The following is a 24,625-nucleotide window of genomic DNA, read 5'->3' on the forward strand; positions in this document are numbered from 1 at the left end:
TGTTAATATTAAATCAAATATATATTAGAAATGACAACCGAAAAATTCTATCCAATCTTAATTAGGAACAAAAATCCTATTGTAGAAATTTTGATTGAATCTGATATTAAATCAATTATATTTATAATTTTATTGCAAAAGAAATTAACTAGTTTATATTAAAAATCTAAAAATAATTAAATTTATAAATTATAAATTGAAATTCTTTTCTTTCCTCATATTTTCCTTTGGTTGCTTTGTTAATATTGTTAGCTACTTTTTTTTTTTTTTTTTGCATTATCATTCTCTTGAATGGTATTAATTATTTTATCCTTAATCTACTAAGTAAATTTCTTAATCAATTTTCAATTAGTATAAATCTGTTAATTTTTTAAAAAACTTTATTTAAATTATGATTGTAATTTTTTTAACATTTACGGCCTTTTTTTTTTAAGTTGCTGCATACTTTTAGTTTAAAAATTTATTATACGTTGATTTTAATATTACATTTATTATTATGATAATAAAGGACAAATATTTAAATAATAACTCAATTGAAAATTTAATCTATCAAATAACTATATTTTCTTTGGCTACTATCAATGATTTTTTTGCTTCTATTATCAATAATTCATTGAAGACTCTTTGCTATTAAGTGTTTCTTTGCTATTTCTATATCAAAAATCCCTTTATTATTATTAATGGCTGAGGTAATAATTTGAACTTTTAATTTTTTTTTATTTTGGTATACTATCACAAAAAAAAAAAATTGAATTTGATTACCAATAATTTATATATGTATTTATTTTTATATGTGGCGAGATCTTGGATCAAATAGTTATTTATTTTCAACTTTAAAACTATTCCATTTTGTCAAAAATTCTATTGTAAAAAATTATTAGAACTTTTCATCAAATACTAGATATGTATAATAGTGGTTTGCACCTATTTTTATATATGTAATAATTATAACTAAAAATATTGAATTTTTATATTGTCTTTGTAAAAATTAATAAAAAATAAATTATAAATAATTATTCTAACGGGTATGTTCAATGAGTAACAATGTACATCGCATGTTCTTGAACACTAGTATATACACAGTGGTTTGATCTAAAATAATAACCAATTTTGGTGAACAAAAGAATGAGGTTTAGATTATTGTAAGTAACCAATTTCATCATGTGTCATATAGTACATAGAGTTTGGTTTGTTTCCTTGTAATGGGGCCTAAGGAGTTAAGTCATGGTTACTAATTTTGCATATAAAAAACGTGATTTCTTAATTATGGGAATCTGGACCTACCAACTTCAACGGTATTAATAATGAATCTGGACCTACCAACCTTTTTATATATAGTGTAAAAGCATAAGATTCTTAACTAGTAATAACCTGTTTCAATAGCATTTAATTGCAAAGAGAAACATTCCTTCGCTATTATTACCTCATAAATCAAAATGCATTTAATTGCAAATATTCCTTCGCTACTAACTGGAATAAAAAGTCCTAAAATGAATAATAAAGAGCCCAAATGGTCATTGAAGGCACAAATTTCTCATCCTCCAAATGAGAGACGCTCTGCTAATTACCAACCAACTACGTGGAGCTACAGCTTTTTGCAGTCCTTAAAGAATGATAACGCAGTATGTATAATACTTTCATGAAATTTTCTTCCTTTTTTCCCTTAATTGCCAGGACCTATTTTTAGATCCCTTCATCATATATAAGCTTGAAACGAGGATTAATTGCAGGATTTGCTGTACAAAGACAAGGCAAGAAAGCTAGAGGAGGAAGTGAGGAGTGTAATTAATGATGAAAGTAAGGAGTTTTTGACAATTCTTGAACTGATTGATGACATCCAAAGGTTGGGTTTAGAGTATCTCTTCAAGAAAGACATAAACAAAGTGCTTGATAGATTCCAAGCTCTGGGAGGATGTAAAGTTATGTCCAACAAATCTCTTCATGTTGTTGCTCTCAGCTTTAGGCTTCTCAGACAACATGGTTATCAGGTTTCTCAAGGTACTTGAAGAGTTGACTACCGATAATTATTTTTAAATATTTTATTATTTTGTTAAAAAGGAGAAGTTAAATGACGATTCACTCTAAGTAAACGCAATGAAACTAGGATTCTTACATTTCAATTGAAAAGCTTTTCAGGAATAATATATATTTGAATGCACCAGGTTTATATAGGAAAGTACATCCTTAAAATCATTAAGAGTATGGGTGAGCATTCGATTCGGCCAATTTTGTTAATTCGATTAATTCAGTTCGGTTCGGTGAATGAATGTTCAGTTAAAGAAAAATAAAATTTCGGTGATCGGTTAAAAATTCGGTTAAAACATAATTTAACCGAATTAATTAAATTAACCGACGCTCAAAACTACGTCGTTTTGATTAAGTAGATAATAAAGTTAAAAATTAAAAATATTTCAGTTTTTAGTTGGATTAAATAGTGATTAATAACTTCGGTTAATTTTTATTTCAGTTAAAGTCGGTTAATCCCAAATTTCGGTTAAATTCGATCGGTTAATTAAGTTTTCATTTTCTTTGACTTCGGTTCGATTAATGATCAAAATTAATTCGGTTAAGGTTAAGTCAAAAAAAAATTTCAGTTAGTTTATTTCGGTTAAAAATTTTACTCAAACCGATCGAATTGGCCGAATGCTCCCCTACTTAGGAACATATCGAGACTTAAGCGATATGTAAATCAGTATTATCAAATAACTTAATATTTTGGAAAAAAGAATCTCATGTATTGATCAATTGATGCCTAATACATAATTTAACCTCTGAATTGTGATAAAAAAGACTTAGTTTGTGGCGCACAAACTTTAGAATCGATCTTGTGACATCTTAAACTTCACTTGTTGTAATAAACTCATACCCCTTTAATTACTAAAAAATTTTTTTAAGATTTCTTGCTTTTATATGCAAAATATTGATTTGATATAGTTAATACAACTTTTCGAATAATGATTTTTATAGACCAAATGCATAAATATATCCCTATACTTTCCGGAAAAAAACTTGTGGCACCCCTGAAATTTGCGAATGGCCTATTATGTTCCTGAAGTTGCAAATTTTACTAATATTGTATCCCTCATTATATTAATAATAACATTTCTTGGTGTTTTTGGTATTTATGTGAAACATATTCATTTAATATGTGGTTAGTATTATCTTTAGAACAATAATTTTCATATTTTTCAACTATATGATAAGTATTTAATTGATCAAATTTCAGAAGTTTGAATACTCAATAGAATAATTTTTACAAGTTGAAGTATTTAATTGGTACAATTTTATAAATGGAAGTGTTTAATAGGTCAAAGTAAAAGGTGGGAGTGCCACAAAATTTTTTTACGTAAAGTACAAGGATGAATTTAAGCATTGGGCCGATTTTTATATATTTTAACTATCTAATAAGTGTTTAATCGATCTAAATATATAAGTTTATGTGTTCAATAGGTGAAATAAAATATTTAACATATCCAATTTTATAAGTTGAAATGTTTAGTAGGTCAAAATAAAAATTAAGGATGTCATAAAATTTTTCGAGTTGAATACATAAAGAAAGGGAAGTTTTTTTTAAGCAAATAGAACTTCTTCAATGAACTTCTAAAAAAATTTCACCTTATTCACTCCTAAATTTTGTGAATGATCTATTATGTACTTGAATTGTAAATTTTAATAATATTACACACCTTTCAACACCAATATCAATAATTTTTAGGATTTCTAGCTTTTATCTGCAAAATATCGAGTTGATATGCAGGGGCGGAGGGAGTGGGGAGTGGGGGGAGTCCAGGCCCCCCAAACTCAAAAGAATTTTAAAATTATTACCCAGAAATTGGGCAAAAAATTTTTCTTTTCATTTGGCTCCTTTAATTTTGAAAACTTTCTTTTAGCCATCTCTAATATTGGAGTCTGGCTTCCCTATTGATATGTAGTTAGGATGACTTTGAAACAATCATCTTCATAATTTCAACTTTTGTTGTGCTATCCTTAATTTATTATTTGAGTAAAAACCGTTCAATAACTATTAGTCATATAGAAAGGGTAAAAACGGAAAAAATAATTAATTATTTGTTAAATCCACAAATATAACAACTATTTGGAAACGAGGGAGTATATTAGACCAAGGCCAAAATAGATAACATCAAATATGTAGTTGTCACTCATTTCAATATATATATAGCACAACATTTAAAGTTTATTGTGCAGCATGCAAAATTATTACCAGCCTTTAATTTGATTATTATATTATATAGTAGTCTGACTTAGATAATTATCATGTTGATGCCTTTAGATGAATTCAGGAATTTCATGGACAAAGATGGTAATCTGGAAGAACGCTTCAAGAAGGATGAAAAAGGAATTTTGAGTCTATACGAAGCTTCATTTTTCTCCTTTGAAGGAGAATTTCTATTAGACAATGCAATGACACAAACAAGAACACATCTCAATAACCTTATTAAGAATAACTCAGACATTAGCCACGCTCTTGAGCTTCCGTTGCGTCGGCGAATGGTTCTGTCGGAAGCACGCTGGTATATTGAAGCATATGGTAAAAGGGAAGAAGTAAACCCTTTGTTACTTGAACTTGCAAAGCTGAATTTTAGTATGGTGCAATCTGTACTCCAAAGAGATCTTAAAGAAATGTCAAGGTGATGATTAAACAAACTAGCCTGGGGAAAAAAAAAAATAGTACACTTGCATGTTAGATGAGTCTTTTTTTTTTTTTTTTTTGGTTTTAGGAGCAAAGAATAATTTTTTATTTAAGAATTAAATAGAAAATAAAGATAATCACATTACTATACTCAAACCATCAGGTTTTCCCCAAGACACTATCATATTCCGGAAAGTTAATTAAACCTTTACCTAATAGATAATGTAAGAGAAAAGAAATTACTGACAAACAAAAAAATACAAGTATATCAGATACAACATTTATAATCATAACAAAAAAAAGGTATTATTATCCCTTTTTTGCCAAATAATTTGCAAACGAATTCTTTCTCTTCTTTATACGACAGAACTGAACTTAAAATAATGACTAAGATATCAAATCTATTAAATTTTTCTGACCATTCCCATTATCTTTTATTTTTTGTTGATAACCTAGGCAATAACATTTCTTGAATCAGATTCAATGATCAGTGGCCAACTATTATATTGCGATTCATAGAATAATTCTATCATTTAGGATGCTGAAAGTTCAGCCTCATTTGGATCCATAACACCCACAAGTATGCACGTTAGATGTGTCTACCCTAACCTTAACTCTTTTTTTTTTTTTCCTATGTGAGTAGGTGGTGGAACAATTTGGAACTAGCAAAACATTTGAGGTTTAGTAGAGACAGACTAATGGAGTGCTTCTTTTCGACAGTTGGAATGGCCTTTGAGCCACAATTTAGCAGATGTCGTAAAGCATTAACAAAAGTCGCTTCTTTCATTACTACCATTGACGATGTATATGATATTTACGGCACTTTGGATGAATTGGAGCTATTTACAGAAGCTGTTGAGAGGTTTGTCTACCTACCATTTCTAATGTTGACATCCATCCATTATCATATATTGTTAGATGACTTAATGTATAAATTTGAACCTATACTTTAGGCGATTATCTTTGTAGTCCCTATTGAACTTTGCGAGAATCCTTCATGATCATGCACTTTCACATTTCAATAATAACCATAACCCCATCAAAATAAGAAGTGAAAATATAGAGTTATGATCAAATCCTACAAAGGTATTTTATTTTGACGAGTGGTATAATTATTGCTGAAAGTGTAGGGTTATGATTAAATTCACATTTCAATAACTTATTGCTTGGCTTTCTATTTTATGATTGAAAAAAAGGAGGCACATCGGCTTGGATTAGTCTTTGGATTAGCCAAATTTATTCCAAATTCATCTTTATTAAAATTAAATCTTTTTCCTGATAAAAAGAACAGCATTAATTAAATTATACTAATCAGATACAAATATTGAATTATTTCTTTAGATGGGAAGTCAATGCTGTGAAAGATCTTCCATATTATATGAAGTTAAGTTTCCTTGCTCTATATAATACTGTCAATGAGATGGCTTACGATACTCTCAAGGACAATGGAGAAATTATTATTCCTCACCTGGCCAAAGCAGTAAGTTCAATTTTGTTTTTAATTAATTATGAATTAAAGTTAATTACATAGCTAATATATTAATTATTATATTGTTTATGAACTATTTCAGTGGGGTGATTTGTGCAAAGCATTTTTGCAAGAAGCAAAGTGGGCCCACAACAAATCTACACCGTCATTTGAAGAATATATTGAAAATGGATGGCGATCTGTATCAGGAATCGTTATACTTATACATGCTTACTTTTTGATGGATCAAAACAACTCAAAGGAAGCACTTCATTCCTTACTCAATTACGATCAAATCTTGCAATGGCCATCCATTATTTTCAGACTTTGCAATGATTTGGCCACTTCATCGGTATGCAAACATATATATATATATATATATATATACAATTTTAAGTTAATGGAGTCAAATATATATAGTTCTTGATTTTTTTTTGAGAATTATATAGTTTTTGAAAATCAATTTTCAATATTTTCTATATTATTATTAATATTTCCGCGCCAATCTTTAATTTTTTATAGAATGAATCATTCATATAATTCTGAAAATTGTTCAATAAAAGCATTCTTGAATCCAAAATTTTACGAGTATAATAACACATATAATGATAATAATTTCTGATATAATATAATTATATATGTATAAAAAAATGATTTGTGATACGTTTATGAAGTAATATAGATAATATGTAAAAATAATATTAGAATTTAATGGGTTCAAATTAATTTTTTAATGGAATGATCTATAATATAAATTTTCAATATTTTCTTCCTAAACTCTTTATTTCTCCAGGATGAGTTAATTCGGGGTGAAACTGTAAATTCAATATCGTGTTATATTCATGAATATGGGGTTTTAGAGGAGGAAGCACGAGAACATATAAATAAATTGACAGAGAAAGCTTGGAAGAAAATAAATGAATATGAAATTGGTGAGACTCAGTTTCCAAAGCCTTTCATCGATGCAACTATTAATCTTGCAAGGATTTCTCAATGTATTTACCAATATGGAGATAGCCATGGAGCTCCTGATAGTAGATCAAAGAGAAGAGTTCTGTCATTGATTGTTGAGCCTATTTCCTTAAGCCAAAATTAATGTTCTTACCACATAAATTAGGATGTTTGTTATATATATATATATTTTCTATAGATAAGTTTTATAGATGAATTTAGAACTTAATTATTTTAATTTAGTGAACAATCAAATAAAAATGGTCAGTTCAAATCAAATAGTTAATTTGTCTCGTGTACGTGGCGTAAATGATACTACTCCTTTTCCCCCTTTTTTAACTGCTCAATTTATAGCTTTAGTTGATGGGTGAATCGATGTTTAATCACCAAGTTGACATATAATTATTTTAACGAGTTGGGTATGAGATTATTATGGATCCATTGGGCTTGCGTCCATCAGAGGTGCTTTGGGATAGGTGTATAGATGGGCCAAGGCATGTTTAATTTGAGAACAAGAAGAGTTCAAGAGAGAGAAAAGTAAAGACGTGAGGAACAAGAGAGAAATATAAGAAATTAGGTATTGAAAAAGGAAGGGAGACATAAAATAACTTGAATTCAGTTTGCTTGTACAGCTTTAGCTGGTGGTCAATTGATGTTTAATCACCAAGTTCCCTCAGAAATTGTTATGGGTTTATTGGGCTGGTGTCTTGGGAAGGTGGATAAACGGAAAAAAGAATGAATTAAGAATAAAAAGGGCAAGGGAAAAACAAAAATGAGAGGAACAATTCGGTTAAACAAGATAATTTGAAACGGTTAAACAATTCGATTTATTTATATATATTTGTGCGAGTATTGCAGTATAATTTTTTCCTTTTTATAAGGATCCTAAGTATACTCCCAAACAAGGTGCACCTAGAAAATATATAGAAAAAAATTAAAAATGTACTAAATATATTCAACATTTACAATTTATGGGTTTTTAAGCACAAATGGTCCTTTTGGTCCTCTCCAAGCTATGTCAATTCGGTCCTCTTGCCTCGGCCTGATTTTCTAGGCCAGCATCAATAATGTCCCATGCACATGGGCTTTGCTGGGATGAAAGTCCCATGTCCATTATGAGCCAACCTCGGATGGATAGGTGGTATACTCGGACATTTGGAAAGTTGTACTTTTTCAAACAAATTACGGGCCCTAAACACCAGTATAAGTAGCTGTTCGAACTCCTTGTCTTTGATTGACTTTCCTTTTCTATTCTCCTTCAAATCAATCGCTTATTCTCTCATTCAGACCCATTTTTTATCGTTTCGGTCTCTTTTGAACCAACTTACGGGATCCAATTATTTTGAGAGTCGTGTTGTTCCAACCAACTTACTGACTGAGCATTCTTCTTCTCAACTCAAGGAAGTTCCATATATAGACCCAGAGGATGGCTATCGGATACTCGGACCAGTTCTTAAGGCCAGTTGAGCCTATTATGCATCTTTCCCTTTTTGTTTTCCGAAGTTTCTACCCTTTTTTTATTGGACTTAAATTTCCTATTTAAGTCTAATAAAAAAAATTTAGACTTTAATAAGAAATTAATATAACCGATTAAAATTAAATTATATATACAAAAGCTAAAAATTAACCCTAATGTTGACTTTGATACTAAGTTTAATACCACATCACTTTGAGATAAAACCAATTACAGTTACTAATTAAACTACTCATTATAATATCTCTAATGCAACCATGTGGCTGATGTGTCTTAATAAATAGAAGTTGTGGATGGTGATGTGGCTAAATGTATATTTGTAGATATTACATTTTAAAAATAGCTCTTTAATGCATGAAGAATAAATCAGTTTCAGCGTAAGAAGAAGTTTGAGCAAAAATAAAAGAGAAGGTATAAAGGAAAATAAAAAATAAGAAATAAATAAATAAATAGGAAAAAAAAGAATAAAAAGTTGAGTCACCATGTTTAATATATCTTATGAAAATAGAGAGTGTGATGAACAATCTCCTTTTTTTTCTAAACACATTACACTTACAGACTAAATAGACAATATCATTAGAGAATGCTTTTGTTTTTAACTTTCAATTTTTCATACATGGTAAATAAATTAAACTAATCTATAGTTGTATTGAAGATGTTCTTACATAACTTGTATATTTACAAGTCCGACTCTATTCTGGAAGTTAGAAGGCTCCTTTATATCTTTAAACACCATCTTTTCATAGAGAGAAGGATTGGTTAGTGGAAAATTTTAATTCTGAACTCTTTATTTATCAAATTATTACAGATAAATACATAAAGAATTTAGTTGTGTGAACCAAGAACTCAATATTCCAATATTGCAACCGCGTGAAAGCGTAATAATAATAATAATAATAATAATAATAATAATAATAATAATAATAATAATAATAATAATAATAATAATAATAATAATAATAATAATAATAATAAAACAGCAGTACTCTAGATAAAATAACATCTATTATTCATCCATAAACGTGATTAAATTTGGGTCATTGAGCAGACAAATCTTTATAGTAGATTCATTCAGATTGCTCAATCGGTTCTCCATGTGGAAGATGCCTATGTTCTAATAGTATTAAATTAGAGTTTCAGCTTTGCTTATACACAGCTTCCGGACGGTATCCACCAGCTTTTGACTAAATGCATAAGTACTTGATATTAAAAAACATTCTATTATGTACTTAAATTTAACAATTTTGTGATGTTCATACACTGGGTTGGATTCAAAATAGAGCGCATGTTTCATGAGCTGTGCACACTTAAACCTAACAACCAGATAATATATATTTCCCGTTTAAGATTTGATAGTATGGGCACAATATTCATCAATCTGCAATATTTATAATATAATTTATCTCATTTAAATGGAAGATTATCTTGGCTATAACCTAATTAAGTCATGCAAACAAAGAAAAAGATGGTAAAATTTCATAATACCATAACCAGGGAATTACACACACCCTTTACCTTATGTAATAAAAGGACCCTCTTGTTAGGGTTTGCATGGATCAAGACTTCAACAGAAACAATGAACTAAGACTTCTAACTAAGATGTTGGGGGCATGCACCTATGGATTGTGACTCAATTGGTAACGCAGGTTGGACATGTGAGAATAGCTCTTGGGTTCGATCCCCACTAAATGCACCTCTAGAGGGACGGATGATGAGTTTTAACTGTGACTAAGCCCTGAGTGTAATAGGGTCCGGTTACCGGTGGTTTACACAAAAAGAAAAAAAAAAAAAAAGATATTGGGTATGCATGAATCAGTGACTTCAACCGGAAAGAATGAAACTATAAAAACCTTCTACTTCTAATTTATCAAAAACAGGGATTTAGAAAGTTAGAGGAATGAAAACTTTTTTGTTTTTTGAATTCAATTTAGTGACATTAAAAAAGATTTTTCTTCAGAGGGACAAAATAAAAGTTTTGGTTGTCGTTTAACAAAGTACTAATAATTTGATTCAGCGCAAAGTGGTAGACTGTTATGCTGTTATTATCTGGAAGAGTTGAAAAAATGTACTTCTGTGTACGCACAAGACTGAAAATTCAAAAGTTGGAGAACTCCTTTATTAGTTTTTATGTTTCAGACTTATAGGTTGCAAGTTATGACACATAGTCATCTTATGTTTGAATTTATGATTGTTTGAGTTTTATCTTTTTCTAGTTTTTACAAATGGAGTCCATTTATCCATCATTTGATTCCTTTTCATCTAAATGAATATCTTTTTCAAATCTTATATAAATAATTGTCTGTATATTTGAATTCAATGTCTGCATATTTTACCTATGTCTTCTCATCAAGTCCAATTATTTCCTTTTTTGAGAATGTAATTCAATAATAATAATATCAAAAATTACAAATAAACATATAGACCAAACATATAACTTTACTATTAGTAAATAATTGAGTTCGTTGATCTTTTAATGAAATAAAGAAATTCATATTCTTTTAAATAATGAAACTAGAAAAATATAATATAAGATCTTTCCGTTTCGAGTTGATTTTGACAAAAAATATAAATCTTCTATAACTTGATTGCTTTTACAATAATTTCAATATATAACGAATAAAGAAGAGTTTTCGTCGCTATGCATCATACACAAAGAATGGACTACCTCCACAAAGAACGGACTACCTCCACAAAGAACGAACAAAAAAACTCCAAATATGGATGCAATCAACAATGACAAAACAAAAAAGATAGACATGTTATAGGAAAATAGATATGAGTTTATTAAAACAAAAGAAGATTAAAAGCGAAAGAAAGTGAAGCGAAAGAGATAGTAGAAGGTCGGAGGTAGGAGCTACCATCGATAAATAGCGACAAGTTCAAACTAAAATTAGGTTTTAGAAAACTAGAGAGAAAAGAAAGAAAGAGAGCTAAACTTGTAATTTATTGTTTTCTCATCAAGTCCAATTATGTATTAAGTATTATTGTCTGTTCAGAATTAAAATATATTTTTGAATTTAATTTAAAGAAATAAGTAAGTGATTGTCGTTACAGCATCACGATCATTAAATTCAAATTATATATTTTTTTTGAGTTTTTTAAGCGTATAAAGTTAAAGTATCTTTTACAAACAAATATTTAGACTAATATATTTATAACTATCCACTTTTATTTTATTTTGTTTATTATGAATTTAAAAAAAATAAATATTATAAAACAAACCATTTGGACTCAAGCGTATAAAGTCAATTCATCTAAAATGAGCAAATTTATCATTTTAATACTGCCACGTTTTACTTATTTTATTAGAAGAAAACTAATGCCGCGTTGAATGAAAGTCATTAAAGTAATTAACTTTTTGGATATAATTAAAATAATTACACTAATTATATATTAGGGCCACGTTCTACTATAAACATTATATATTCTTAATTTTTGTTCATGCAAAGTCCAAAAACGTAAACTCTTTCGAATATAAATTTAACTCAGACAGATTTTCAGTTGTAGAGTTAATCATCAGTTGATATATAATGGAGCTATCATTTTCAACCACCTTCTTTCCTTCAAATTTTGTCACTCGCAATAACATCTCTAAAGCCTCAATTTCCCCATTATATACAAGAAGTTACAAGGGACGTTATTCAAAAATTCGCTCCTTAAACCCGCTTGTTGTAAAATCCCAATCCAATGTCGTTTTATTTGAAACGACAAAAAGACGGTCTGCAAATTATCATCCTAGCATTTGGAATCCAAAGTTGATCGAGTCCCTAACTACTCCCTATACGGTAAACTTTTATTTCTAGATTGTGTAATTTGGTTTCTTTTAGAGTTTGTTTGGCATTAAGGATATGATTTTTTTTTTTTTTTTTTTATAAAAGAAAACAATATTTTTTATGAGTATAATATTTAAAAAATTCACCTTAAAATATTTAATTTTTTTTATATTGCATGTGAAGTATGTCGTACGGATAAGATATATGAGTCAAAATATTTTATTAAAATCACCATAATTTTAATAAATGGTTTGTCAGGTCCATGTTTCATGTGTTAATATGCTTTAATTAAAGGGTGTTTTATTTCACACACGCAAAAATATATATATATATATATATATTCACTTTAAAAATAGTTTTTTTCTGGTATAAACTTTAAAAATAAATTTTAGTATAACCTCTAATTAGTATTTTCAATAAAGCAATTTCTTTCTCAATAGTATCTCCGATAACAATGCAAAACACACCCTTAATATATATTTACAATGTAACTTATTTTGTTGATATTGCAGTATGATTCTCATGGCACCCGCTTAGAGGAGTTGAAGCAAGAGGTTATAAGGTCCCTTGCATCCTCTAAAGATACTCCTTGTGTCCAACTTAAGTTAATCGATTCTATGCAGCGTTTGGGAATTGCTTATCATTTTGAAAAAGAAATGAAAGATATCTTAACCGTTGTTAAAATAGACACCAACTCAGATCTTTACACTACAGCTTTACACTTTAGGTTACTAAGACAACATGCATTTCCGGTTAGCTCAGGTAAAGTTTTATATTATTACTCGCTGTCTAGAATAAATAAGGATCAATTTGTCTTATTTTTTTCTTGTTTTATATAAAGCAGGTGTTCTTGACAAGTTTAGAGATAAAAATGGGAAATTCTTGGATAGTTTAGCTGGGGATGTGGAGGGACTATTGAGTTTGTATGATGCTTCACACCTTGGAATGCATGGAGAAGATGTTTTAGAGGAGGCCAAAAATTTCACCAGCCACCATCTTAAGTCATTGTTGGGGAAGTTAGAGAACAATAATATTTTAAGACAACAAATGGAACAAGCATTGGATGTTCCTCTTCACTGGAGGATGCGAAGGATTGAGAATCGAAATTTTATCAATATCTACCAGAGAGATGATTCACACAACAAGGCTTTGCTAGAGTTGGCTATATTGGATTACAACTTGGTACAATCAGTCTATCAAAGGGAGCTAAAGGAGCTAACAAGGTAATATTTTTACTTATATTCTCCCCTCTTTTTACATATTTACACATGTCTATTGCATAAATTTGACTCTGTACTTTCGGTGATTATCCTTGTGATCCCTGAACTTTGCAGGGAACCCATCATAACCATACACTTTCACATTTTAATAATAACTATATATGCCCCTATCAAAATGAAATTTGAAAATGTATGGTCATGATTGAATCTCTAAAAAGATATTCATTTTGGCAAGTGAAAGTATAAGTCATGATTAAACTCTTGCAAAGTCCAAGGGGCCACAAGGATAATCGCAGAAAATTTAAGTTCAAATTTATGCATTATGTATGGACTTCAATTAAAGAATGTATAATATTAATTTATTAGGTGGTGGACGTCATTGGATTTCAAAAAGAAGCTGCCGTTTTCTCGAGATCGATTGGTGGAGAATTATTTATGGGCATTAGGATCAGTATATGAGCCACAGTACTCGAAATGCAGGATAGTTGCCACACAATTCACCTGCATTTTGAGTGCAATTGATGATATGTATGATATATATGGATCATTAGATGAGCTTGAACTTTTTACACAAGCAGTAAATAGGTATTTATCCAACAACTAACCCATGAAAAATTACTGTTACTATTATTATTTCATATTTTTCCCTAATGATCATCAATATGTAATATTGCAGTTGGGGTAGAATGAATATGGATGAACTACCAGAGTACATGAAGATATGCCATTCTGCTTTGGTCGATTTTGGTTATGAATTTGCATATTATATCCTAAATGAAGAAGGCTTCAATGCTCTACCTTATATTAAGGAAGAGGTACAAAAATTATTTAAACGACCAATTTAAACAATATTTTGTTTTACACATTTCTCATTAATTAATTGTGTACATTGCAGTGGGCAAGACTTTGTAGCTCATATTTATTGGAGGCAAGGTGGTTTAGCAGTGGATATACTCCAACTTTGAATGAGTATATAAGAAATGCATGGATCTCAATTGGAGGTCATGAAGCTATAATGCATGCTGCTATGTTTCTAGGGCATTATCTGTCCAAAGACTCGCTTCGTAGTTTGAAGAATGGATATGAGCTAATAACCTATTGGTCATCCTTAATCACTCGACTTAACGATGACTTGGGAACTTTCTCGGTACGTTTTTATTTGGATTTTTTTGATACATATTTGAAATATTAAAAGAATTTATAGTTCTGATTTTTTTTCTAAAAAATGGCTTCATAAGGAAATGAATTTTTGTGCATTTTGAGAATTCGTTTATGCAATTTATTTTTCTTTTTTTTTTCGGAATTTCCTAAAAGGCTGAAAGCGAAAGAGGTGACGTAGCAAAATCTATTCAGTGCTATATGATTGATAACAATGCATCTGAGGATGAAGCGAAAAATCACATAAGGGGATTGATCAATGATGCTTGGAAGAAGCTAAATGAAGAGAGCGTAAAGACTTCTCTTCCCAGATTCCTTGTCGACATGTCTTTAAACATGGCTAGAACTGCTCAAAGTATCTTTCAACATGGGGATGGCATTGGAACATCAATTGGGGTCACTAAAAAACATTTGATGTCATTGATTGTTCAACCTATTCAACCAGAATGATTTCATAACTTGTTATGATTTCCATTTTCAAACAGTTAATGAATATTGTTTCTAGGGTTGCCTTTCTTCCCTTTTTCCCCTTAAAAAATACTATACATTTTTTTTGTCATTGTATCAATTCATCTGAATGATACTCATTACGTCTCATAAATAGGCTTAATTCCTTTTTTGTTTGTTCCATATTATTGTCTAGTGTTTATTTTTTTTTTTTTAGAAATGGATAATTTATAAAGTTTTTTATTTTATCCTATTTAATGATCAGTAAATAATACTTAAATATTCTATAATTAATAACTTTTAGATAAACTAGTGTACATAAACAACTTTGAAAATAGTCCTGTTAGCCAAGTCTATTTTATTGCCTTAATTATTATGTTTAAAATTTAATTTTTTATTAGTTCTTCATCGGTAATACAAGGTCACATTGGGAAAAACCAAAGGAAAAATTATGATGTACTCATGTTAACCTTTTTTGTCAAAAAAACTATGTGAAAGTTAAACCACCCTTCAAATTTTGGAAATCATATTTGGAAATGAGAAACGGATTAGAAATTTAAAACCGAACCATACTGTATCAATTACAAACTATCGATCCGATTTAGTTTGACATCTAAAGTCGAAAGGTTTAAAAACCAGTTCAAACCGAAAAATTGAAAAATTGAATAGACCTAATAAAGTCCAGTTTTTGACTTTTTTTCTATTACTTCTTTTTTTTTCTTTATCTAAAGTACTATCATCTCCCGTTATCGTTACAATCACACGCATATATATAATTTTACCTATAAATTTATAAAAATAATTTAAAATGATGGAGTTTTGTAGAAAAACTTAAAAATCTGTAAAAATATGTATAATAATTTTTTTTTGAAAAAATATAATAAACTCATTTATGGTTTTAATATGTAAAATAGATTTTTATAATAATTCTTTAGTTATCATTTTAGTTAATTAATAAATAATTTATTTTTCTAAGTATTGATAATACAACTAATATAATTCTATCAACTTTTCTCTCTTTATACTACTTAGACTTTGAGAAAGAATCACCAGGTATTGTTACCTTTAAGTTGTTGGGACATCGTATACTTATATTAATATCTATGAAAAATAAGCTATTTTCATCTTTTTATATTTATTTAGTGCTCCCTCTGTTCTATTTATATTAAGAAAATTTCCTTTTTGAACGTTCTATTTATACAGAGAAATTTTCCTAATATGATAACTTTGGGACTAATGCCAAAACAAAAAGTCTTATATGCCTTTGCTTTTGTTTATAGATTAAATATTGGTTTTGGGAGTATTTCAATAAATTGTCAGACATTATTGTGGTTGGCATTTAATGTTTAAAATTGATTGAACTGTGCATTATGAAAATGTGAGATTCAAGCACATTATGCGCACGAATTAAATTTCACCGAGAAACTTATGCTTAACATTTAACTGTGCACATACAGTGAAATTTACTCACAACTATAATAAATCCTCAACAAAGTGAAATTTCCTTCCAAATGGCAGTGCTTAAATAAAAATAGTTGTCCCTATTTATATTTACTCTAATTAACGTTCCATTTTTTGCATTACCAAATTATATGAATTGTCTTAATAGATATGGATAAACTGTCTGCAATTTTACGAATACTGCAAGTATTTGACTCATCCTTCTCAGTTTTAGAACACAACAATATACAAACTGTATTTTTCACATCTTCAATTATGTTTTTCCTTTTGTTTCCTTTTCGAGCATCTTCTGGAACGTTAATTGGTGGTTGTGTGGTTTCAGATTCTACAGAAGGCAGTTATTCAGTGGATGACAAGGATATCAAGTCTAAGGGTTGATTGTTAAGCATGAGCATATTTTCTGAAGTTGCAAGCAAGTCTTGAGGGACTATATTCAAAACAAAAGGAAAAACTGTGTCCACGACGTTTGTGGATTAAATTAGAGTTGTGAATTCATTCCTATTTAAATGAATTTAGCTTTGAAAAATTTGGCTCCAAATTTTATTTTTTAACGCGCAAATTTGGAGAAGCAAAATAAAGAATTTGAGGTTGAAAATTTTTGCTCCTAACTTTCTTTCAATTTTCATGTCAATTTTTTCAATCCAAATTTGATATTAAAACTTTAGTGCGCAATTGCAATTAAACAGCCTATTTTTTTTATTATTGGGAGTCTAAACAAATAAAACGCCTTATTTAAGTAACATATCCTCTCTCTCATCATTTATCACCTTTTATGGAAAATTGGGAAGTACCTTAATATCTTTTCAAAGGTAAATTAGGAAGAAATCCATAAAAATACCACTTCCTTACATTCTGAATTTATTAGAGTTGTATGTAAATCTCAGTATATGAGCACATTTAATTATTAGGCATAGATAGAAATTGTATATATAATTCAGACTATGATTCCAACTTGGTCAAATTTAATATTTGTGCATAATGAGAAGAAATTCTCAGTTTTTTATTGCATGATTCAATTTATTTTGGAACATTAATTGTCCAACCACAATAATATCAATTACTTTCTGGAAATCTGCCAAAGTTAATATTTAAACTAAAAACCAAAATCATGACATATTGAACTTTTTGCGTTGGCATTAGTGCCAGAGTTACCATTTTAAGCAATTTTCTCTGTATAAATAGAACGACAAAAAAAAAAAAAAAATCTTCCCTGTATAAATAGAACGGGTGGAGTAATATTTTAATATTTTCACTTTTCTTCAATATTAAAAAATTTAAATTTAAATTAGAGACGGTGATTTATTAAAAATCAAATTAAATTTTGAAATTGAGATTAAATGAAAATAAAAATTATTTATATATAATAAATATTTAATTTAATAAGAATATAAATTTAATATTATATATATATATATATATATACACACACACACACATATTATTTTGTTGTAAATTTGTCCAAAAATATAGTTTTTAACTTTATAAGTAATTGTATAAAATAAAAATAAGAATTATTTATTTATTTCTTAATTTTTAAAGTGACATGAATTGTCAGCCAACATACTATTTTATTCATATGACTTTCCTATTATATTCATCTTAAATAAAATATGAGTATTGAAATAATAACTAATAGTTTAATGAGGGTTATTAAAATAAGGTGATTTAATAAGTGTATAGTAAACGATTTAAGGATCAACTACAATACAAAAAAGGAAAGTGAATTATATTTGAGACAAATCAAAAGAAAAGATAAATCATCTTTTTGGGATGGAGAGAGTACAAAGATAATGAGAGAGAATGAAATGTTTTCGCTCTCTGTTCTTCGTTATCCACCCATCAACAAAAGAAATTAATTATCCTTGATTTTCAATGTGTTGTGTTTTGTGCCTTAACTCCCTTACTAATGAAGATAAAATAAAGATTATGAGTTATAACATAACCATTAGCCAATATGTTTGAGTGCAATTTAATCATGAGATGGTTCATACCAAGTAAATAAAAAATTTTAATGTAACTCAATTTGTTAGTTTATTCCAAATTCCATGTGAAATACATACTAAAAATAGTATATAATTTTAATATACAATTGGACAATATATCATAATTATAATAATTGTTGCCAATGTACTTATAATTATACAACTCCTGTGACATCCTACCGAGTCGAGTCTTAGCATAGAGTCGAGTCGAGTCGAGTCGAGTTGAACCAAACCCGGTTGGGGTAGAATGGGATTATAAGTGGACTTACTTGAGTGAGAGAAAAAGATCAAAGCATATGAGTGAGGATTGATTTGTATTAAAAGATTAAGCTTGGGTATTAAGTGATAGCCTTTTGCTAATTGAGGTACCATTTAGAACTTTTACACACAAAGTCATGGATATTCTAGAGCCTACCCGTGCATATCATTTCACTTTCCCATTTTTCATGTTTATCTTCATCTTCTTCATTTTCTTCCTTTCCTCTTCCACCTTCCTTTCAATTTTAATGGTAGTTAAGCCTTAACATCAACTTTTCTTCTATCCAAGTAAGTAAACCTTCTTTAAGTTCATAATTGAATCATTTGGTGCTATTAATTTAGAATTTATAAGGATTCTTATTTATAGGTGAAGGGAGTTCTAGGAGTGTAGAAAGAAGAAGCTAAAGAAGAACTCAAGCTTTTTGGAGTAAAGGTTTGATATCTCTTGTTATTTTCCATTTTCTTTGTATGAGAATTGTGTGGTGTGTTGCTAGTGAGACAATATTGCTTTATGTTGAGTGTGAGGACTGGTAATGGTGAGAAACAGGGGAGAACAGGGGAGGTATTGAATAAATGAAGTGAATATTGAGTTTATGTTGAAACAGGGCTTGCTGGAAATTTTACCAGGAACTTCATCTTATTTTTGACCCCATTTAATGATGGAATTAGGAAGTGTCATAGAAGAGTTATTTGTTCCTCTATGTGTTAGCTTTACATGGGTTTTTGAATCATCCAAATCGGAGTTGTATATTGAGAGATATGACCAAAAGAGTACAGACAGTGCAGGCTGGAAGCGCGCGCGCGAATTGCATGAAGAGTTCGCGTTGCCTTCTCGCGCTCGCGAATTTGGATTACGCGCTCGCGACTTCCACCTGAAACTCTCTGTCTCTCATTTGACACATCTCGCGCTCGCGACTTTCAAGTATGCGCTCGCGACTTGTGCTCGCAACCTCTCTGACTCTCATTTGGCATTTCTCGCGCTCGCGATTTGCAAGTGCGCGCTCGCGTACTTGGCCCTTGGCCTGCAAGCGCTCGCGACCTTCATCGCGCGCTCGCGTATTTGGCCTGGGAACTCACTGTCTCTCATTTTGCACACTACGCGCTCGCGACTTGTGCCCGATAACTCACTGTCTCTCATTTGGTGCATTACGCGCTCGCGACCTTGCAAGGCGCGCTCGCGACTTGTGTTTTCATGCATTTTTGGACTTCTTTTTCAATGCAATTGTATTCCTTTGCTTCACTTATATGCCTCCAATCATTTTAACATCAAATACAACATTAGAACATGTATCAAAACAACATGCAAGCATGCAAATGATGTGAAATCATATAAACATTATGAATTATGAAGTTATGAACTATGAATATGATGTTGTGTTATATTATTGACATACCAACATTATGCTCCATTGAGGTTAGGTAGAAACCATATAGATAAGGCTATGTCGCGACATAGGATAGCAGATCTGCGCCCCATACAGTTTGGTACTCCGGCTACAGGCCGTTGAGTGGATATGATTATATATCGGCCATAGCAGCCAAGCATACAGTATTCATCCAGTTTCATACAGTTTTTCTTATCACTTCGGTTTCACTATAACCTTATGGAGCCATACAGATATCTTGACATAACATTTCATGAATCATACAGTATTATAAACAATATAAAAGATAATCAAGATATAATGAAAGGATCATGCTATATGTGCTTACATGTTTAAGTATCCATATGCATTTATATGCTTATTTTTATCTATGTATGTGCTTGATTGTTTCTTATATGTTGAGATATCCACTGAGCTTTATTTGCTCAGCGAGTTACCTGTTTAACTCGCAGGTTTTGAGTTTGATCCGTAGAGAGTCGGCTTACAACTGCTGCAGTTCATTTGTAGAAGACTCAGTCTTCAGGGTAGCTACTCATTTGGACGTGTATTTTTGTCTACCCTTTTTATGGCATGTACAGGGCACACAGTTGGGCCCATTTCATTTTGTAAACTAGTATCATGTCTTGTAAACATTAAGTACATTATTTTTGTAAACAACATCAGTATGATATTATTTTCAATATACATTATGATTTCAGCATGTCAGGCCATACAGTCAACCAGTTTGTAGCGCCTCGGTTCGGTTCATTCGGGTTTACGGGTGGACCGGGAAGGGGTGTTACAACTCCTGTCCAATATATGTGACAATTGTATAGTGATTGTTACTCCCTCCGTACTAAAAAAATAACTTTAGTGATAAGAAATCACAATCTATTTTTTGCTGGATGTGAATCTATTGAGTAGAATCTTAAATAGACTTAAATCATTACTAATTGAATTTTTTATTTTTTTCCTTCTAAGAAAAATGAAGTTAACAATACGAGATAACGTGAACAGATAAATACAGTCCATTCTAGAATAAAAATAAAAAATATCCTAATATTCTAACATTTAAAGACAAATAATTCAATTCTTTCTTATAAGTAAATTTATATGCAGCAGTAAATAACTTAGTTAATTGATATTTGATGTCCTTGGCAATCAAATATTATTCTGAATAAGATTAGTAAGAACACTTTGTTGGCTCAAGGGTTAATTTCTAAGTCTCGGATTTTAATGATTAATTCAAAAAAAATAAATTTAAAATTATGTTATTTGTGCTAATTTTATTTTATGCAGAATTTCTTTGGATAGAAATCATACAAGGCAAGTCCTACATTGAGTGTGAAGATTTCGAAGAACCTAGTAGCTAGGTATTTAGGAAACTTTGTAGGATAGAGAGAAAATCCATATATGAGCACAAAAATCTTTTTCTCTCTCAAAAATATTTTTCGGAAAATTAGTTTTCTTCAAATAATTTATTTTCGAATATATTCCTTTAAATCGAAAAGATTTATTTTCCTAAAACTAAAGAGATTTCTTCTCTTAATGTTTTTGGTAATACAAATTACTCTCTTTTTCGGAAATATATTTTGAAAGATCTAATATACTTAAAATTATTTTCTTACCTTAAAAACGAAGGAGAATCTCTTTCGGTTTTAGTAAGAGCATTCTTCCGCAATTATGTCTTTCCATCTTTCCAAAATAAACGCTGTCGAAAATCTCTTATTTAAAGGAAAGTGAAAATCATGTTTTATTCCCTTACCAAAAAGGATAAAATAGATTTTTGGTTACAAAGATTTTCACATCTTCTAAATAAGGAAAGAAGATATTCTGATTTCAATCTCTTTCCAAAAGGCGACAGCTTCTTAACTCTATATAAAGGAGCTTTCACGTCTTGAGCATTTGGTGAAGTAAGAGTTTTTGTTTTAAGAGCACTCTCTCATTGAACGAATCCTTATCTCTCAAAACTTACTCTCTACCCCTATTTTTCTTTTCATCTCTATACTTAACGTTTTCAATATTTAAAGTGAAAAGAATTTTTACAATTTCTTTTGAAAAACAATTCTGTGTTCTAATCGATCTTCTAATCTGATAAAATTGTTTTTCCTGTGCTTATATAGGCGTTTCTTTCTGTCTATTTAGATTGTGTAATCTATAGTAGACATGCTCTTTATTTGTTAAACTTTTGTGTGTAATAGCTTAGGTTAGAAGCTATTGAGATAGAGGTTATCAAGCGACCTTCTCCTTGTGTGGGATAGTAATGTCTTGAATCGAGTTTTTTGTACTCTACCAAAAACAGAAAGGGTTGAGGTTAACTAGAACCTTTGGAAAATCTAGTGGGACAAAAAGGGTAGATCTAGGTTTTTGATCTATTGCCTTGTACTGTTGGTTTGTCTCTTACCCTTTAAAAGAGATAACTTAGTTGAGGATCTCAAGATGCGTCTTGGGGAGTGGATGTAGGCGAGTTAGTGCCGAACCACTATAATTCTCGGTGTTGATCTCTTTATTTCTGAAGTTTGATTGATACTGTCTCTTTTACACTTTTGTTTATTTTTTAGAAACGCTAAAATTGTTAATGATTCAAATGTTCTAAAACAGTAATGAGTCTTATCTATTCTGAACATTAGAACTCTGGTATTCTAATAAAGTGAATATACTATGTTCTAATTGTTGTTCTATTCCCAGTATAATTCACTGTTTGGGTTTCTATTTTATTTTCTAGACTTTATGAGGATGTTCTAATCCTGATAACTTTCCATCATAAAGTTACTTTAATATTTGATTAAGGCTCTATGAAGAAGTTCTGAATTTTAATAACTATCTTTCACATAGCTTTATATGGTTTTGCAAACTTTATGAGGAAGTTCTAAGTTCGATAACTTTCCTTCATAAAGAAGCTCTGATTTTGTACAAGTCAGTGTGAAGCTGTTCTAATGAATAGCTGCACTTTGCACAGACTTTCTATATTTGAAATTAGAACATTGTGAGGAGATTCTAATCCATATTCTACTCTCACAAAGTTCTGTATGTTTTCCGCTGCACTTAGAATTCTAATTTCTGTTTAGAATTTCTAAAATTTATTTCAGTTTTTAGAAAACCCAATTCACCCCCCCCTCTTGGGTTGTGCCATACATATTTGGGACCCACAATCTGGTATCAGAGCCTTGGCTCTTGATTTACCTAAGCTTAACCACTTAAGAGATAAGATCCCATGGCAACCCCACTTCCTCTTTCTTCTTTAGAAGGACAATCTGTTTCTAGACCTCCTTTGTTCAATGGCTCTAATTACTCTTACTGGAAAACTAGAATGGAGAATTTCATTAAATCAGTTGATATAAACTGTTGGAGAAATGTTATCACTGGTCCTCGTATTCTCATGAAAACTGTAGGAGATGAGCTAGTTAGAAAAACAGAAGAAGAATATACCGATGCTGACTGGAATGACATTGCTGTAAATGCAAAAGCCATCAATATTCTTCATTGTGCTTTAGATGCAACTGAATACAACAAAGTGTCTGGATGTAAATCTGCAACAGAGGTATGGGAAAAACTTAAAGTCACCTATGAGGGTACAGACAGGGTAAAAGAATCCAGAATAAATATCCTTTGGAGAGAATATGAAATGTTTAGTATTGAAAGAAGGAGAAACTATTGCAGAACTAAATTCTAGATTTACCAATATAGTTAATCCTTTGAGAACTCTCGGAAAGGAAATTTCAGAAGATGAGCTTGTTAAGAAAATCCTTAGAATTCTACCTAGAAAATGGGATTCTATAGGAACTGTTATGAATTACAAAGAGACTCCCGTCACTTATGATTATCTTATAGGAGCTCTTGTTCAGAAGAAATGAAATCTTCCTTGACAACAGAAGATAAGAAAAAGAAAGGACTAGCTTTGAGGGTAGATTTTAGTGAAGAAAGTTCTTCTGATCTTGATAGTGATGATTTAGCACTTGTTGCTAAAAGATTTAAAAAGTTCTATCGAAAGGGTGGAAGGCCACAGAAAAAGTTTAATAAAAAGAACTTTCCATCCAAAAATAGTAACTTGCCTAAGAAAGAACCTTCTGAAGTGGTTTGTTATGAATGTAATAAACCTGGACATATCAAGCCTAATTGTTCTAAACTGAAAAAGAAGTCAACGAAAGAGAAGCTGAAGCAAGCTTTCGTAGCTGCTTAGAGTGATTCAGATGATTCTAATCCTGAAAGCCACGATGATCAAGAAGAAATTGCTAATATCTGTCTGATGGCTACTATCGACTTTGAATCTAAAGAAATCAGCACTCTGGCTTCAACACAAAAAGCTGGAATCAACGAAATAAATGCAATGATCCATGAGAATGATGAAAGCACTGTAAGTATTTCTGAACCCGAATCAGAAAGTGATCTTCTTAATACTTACAATAATCTTTGCAATG

General features: G+C 30.1%; 2 protein-coding genes and 1 pseudogene across 2 annotated transcripts in view; all 3 read left to right on the forward strand.

The window, feature by feature from the left end:
- Nucleotides 1–24,625, forward strand: part of LOC149497489 (uncharacterized) — a 137,308-nt gene that overhangs the window by 52,935 nt on the left and 59,748 nt on the right. The gene's annotated exons all lie outside the window — the stretch shown is intronic.
- LOC105631122 (putative terpene synthase 12) lies at nt 1,376–7,232 on the forward strand. Its single transcript, XM_089718723.1, has 7 exons — nt 1,376–1,622; nt 1,731–1,998; nt 4,292–4,649; nt 5,295–5,513; nt 5,993–6,131; nt 6,223–6,471; nt 6,913–7,232. The coding sequence occupies exons 1-7, from the start codon at nt 1,437–1,439 to the stop codon at nt 7,213–7,215; spliced, it is 1,722 nt and encodes a 573-aa protein (XP_089574849.1). The 5' UTR covers nt 1,376–1,436; the 3' UTR covers nt 7,216–7,232.
- On the forward strand, nt 12,075–15,145 carry LOC119370438 (putative terpene synthase 9; annotated as a pseudogene).

The sequence above is a fragment of the Jatropha curcas genome, chromosome 3 (genome assembly GCF_041381405.1).
Source record: "Jatropha curcas cultivar XTBG-Jc1 chromosome 3, XTBG_Jcur_1.0, whole genome shotgun sequence".
Classification (NCBI taxonomy): Eukaryota; Viridiplantae; Streptophyta; class Magnoliopsida; order Malpighiales; family Euphorbiaceae; genus Jatropha; species Jatropha curcas.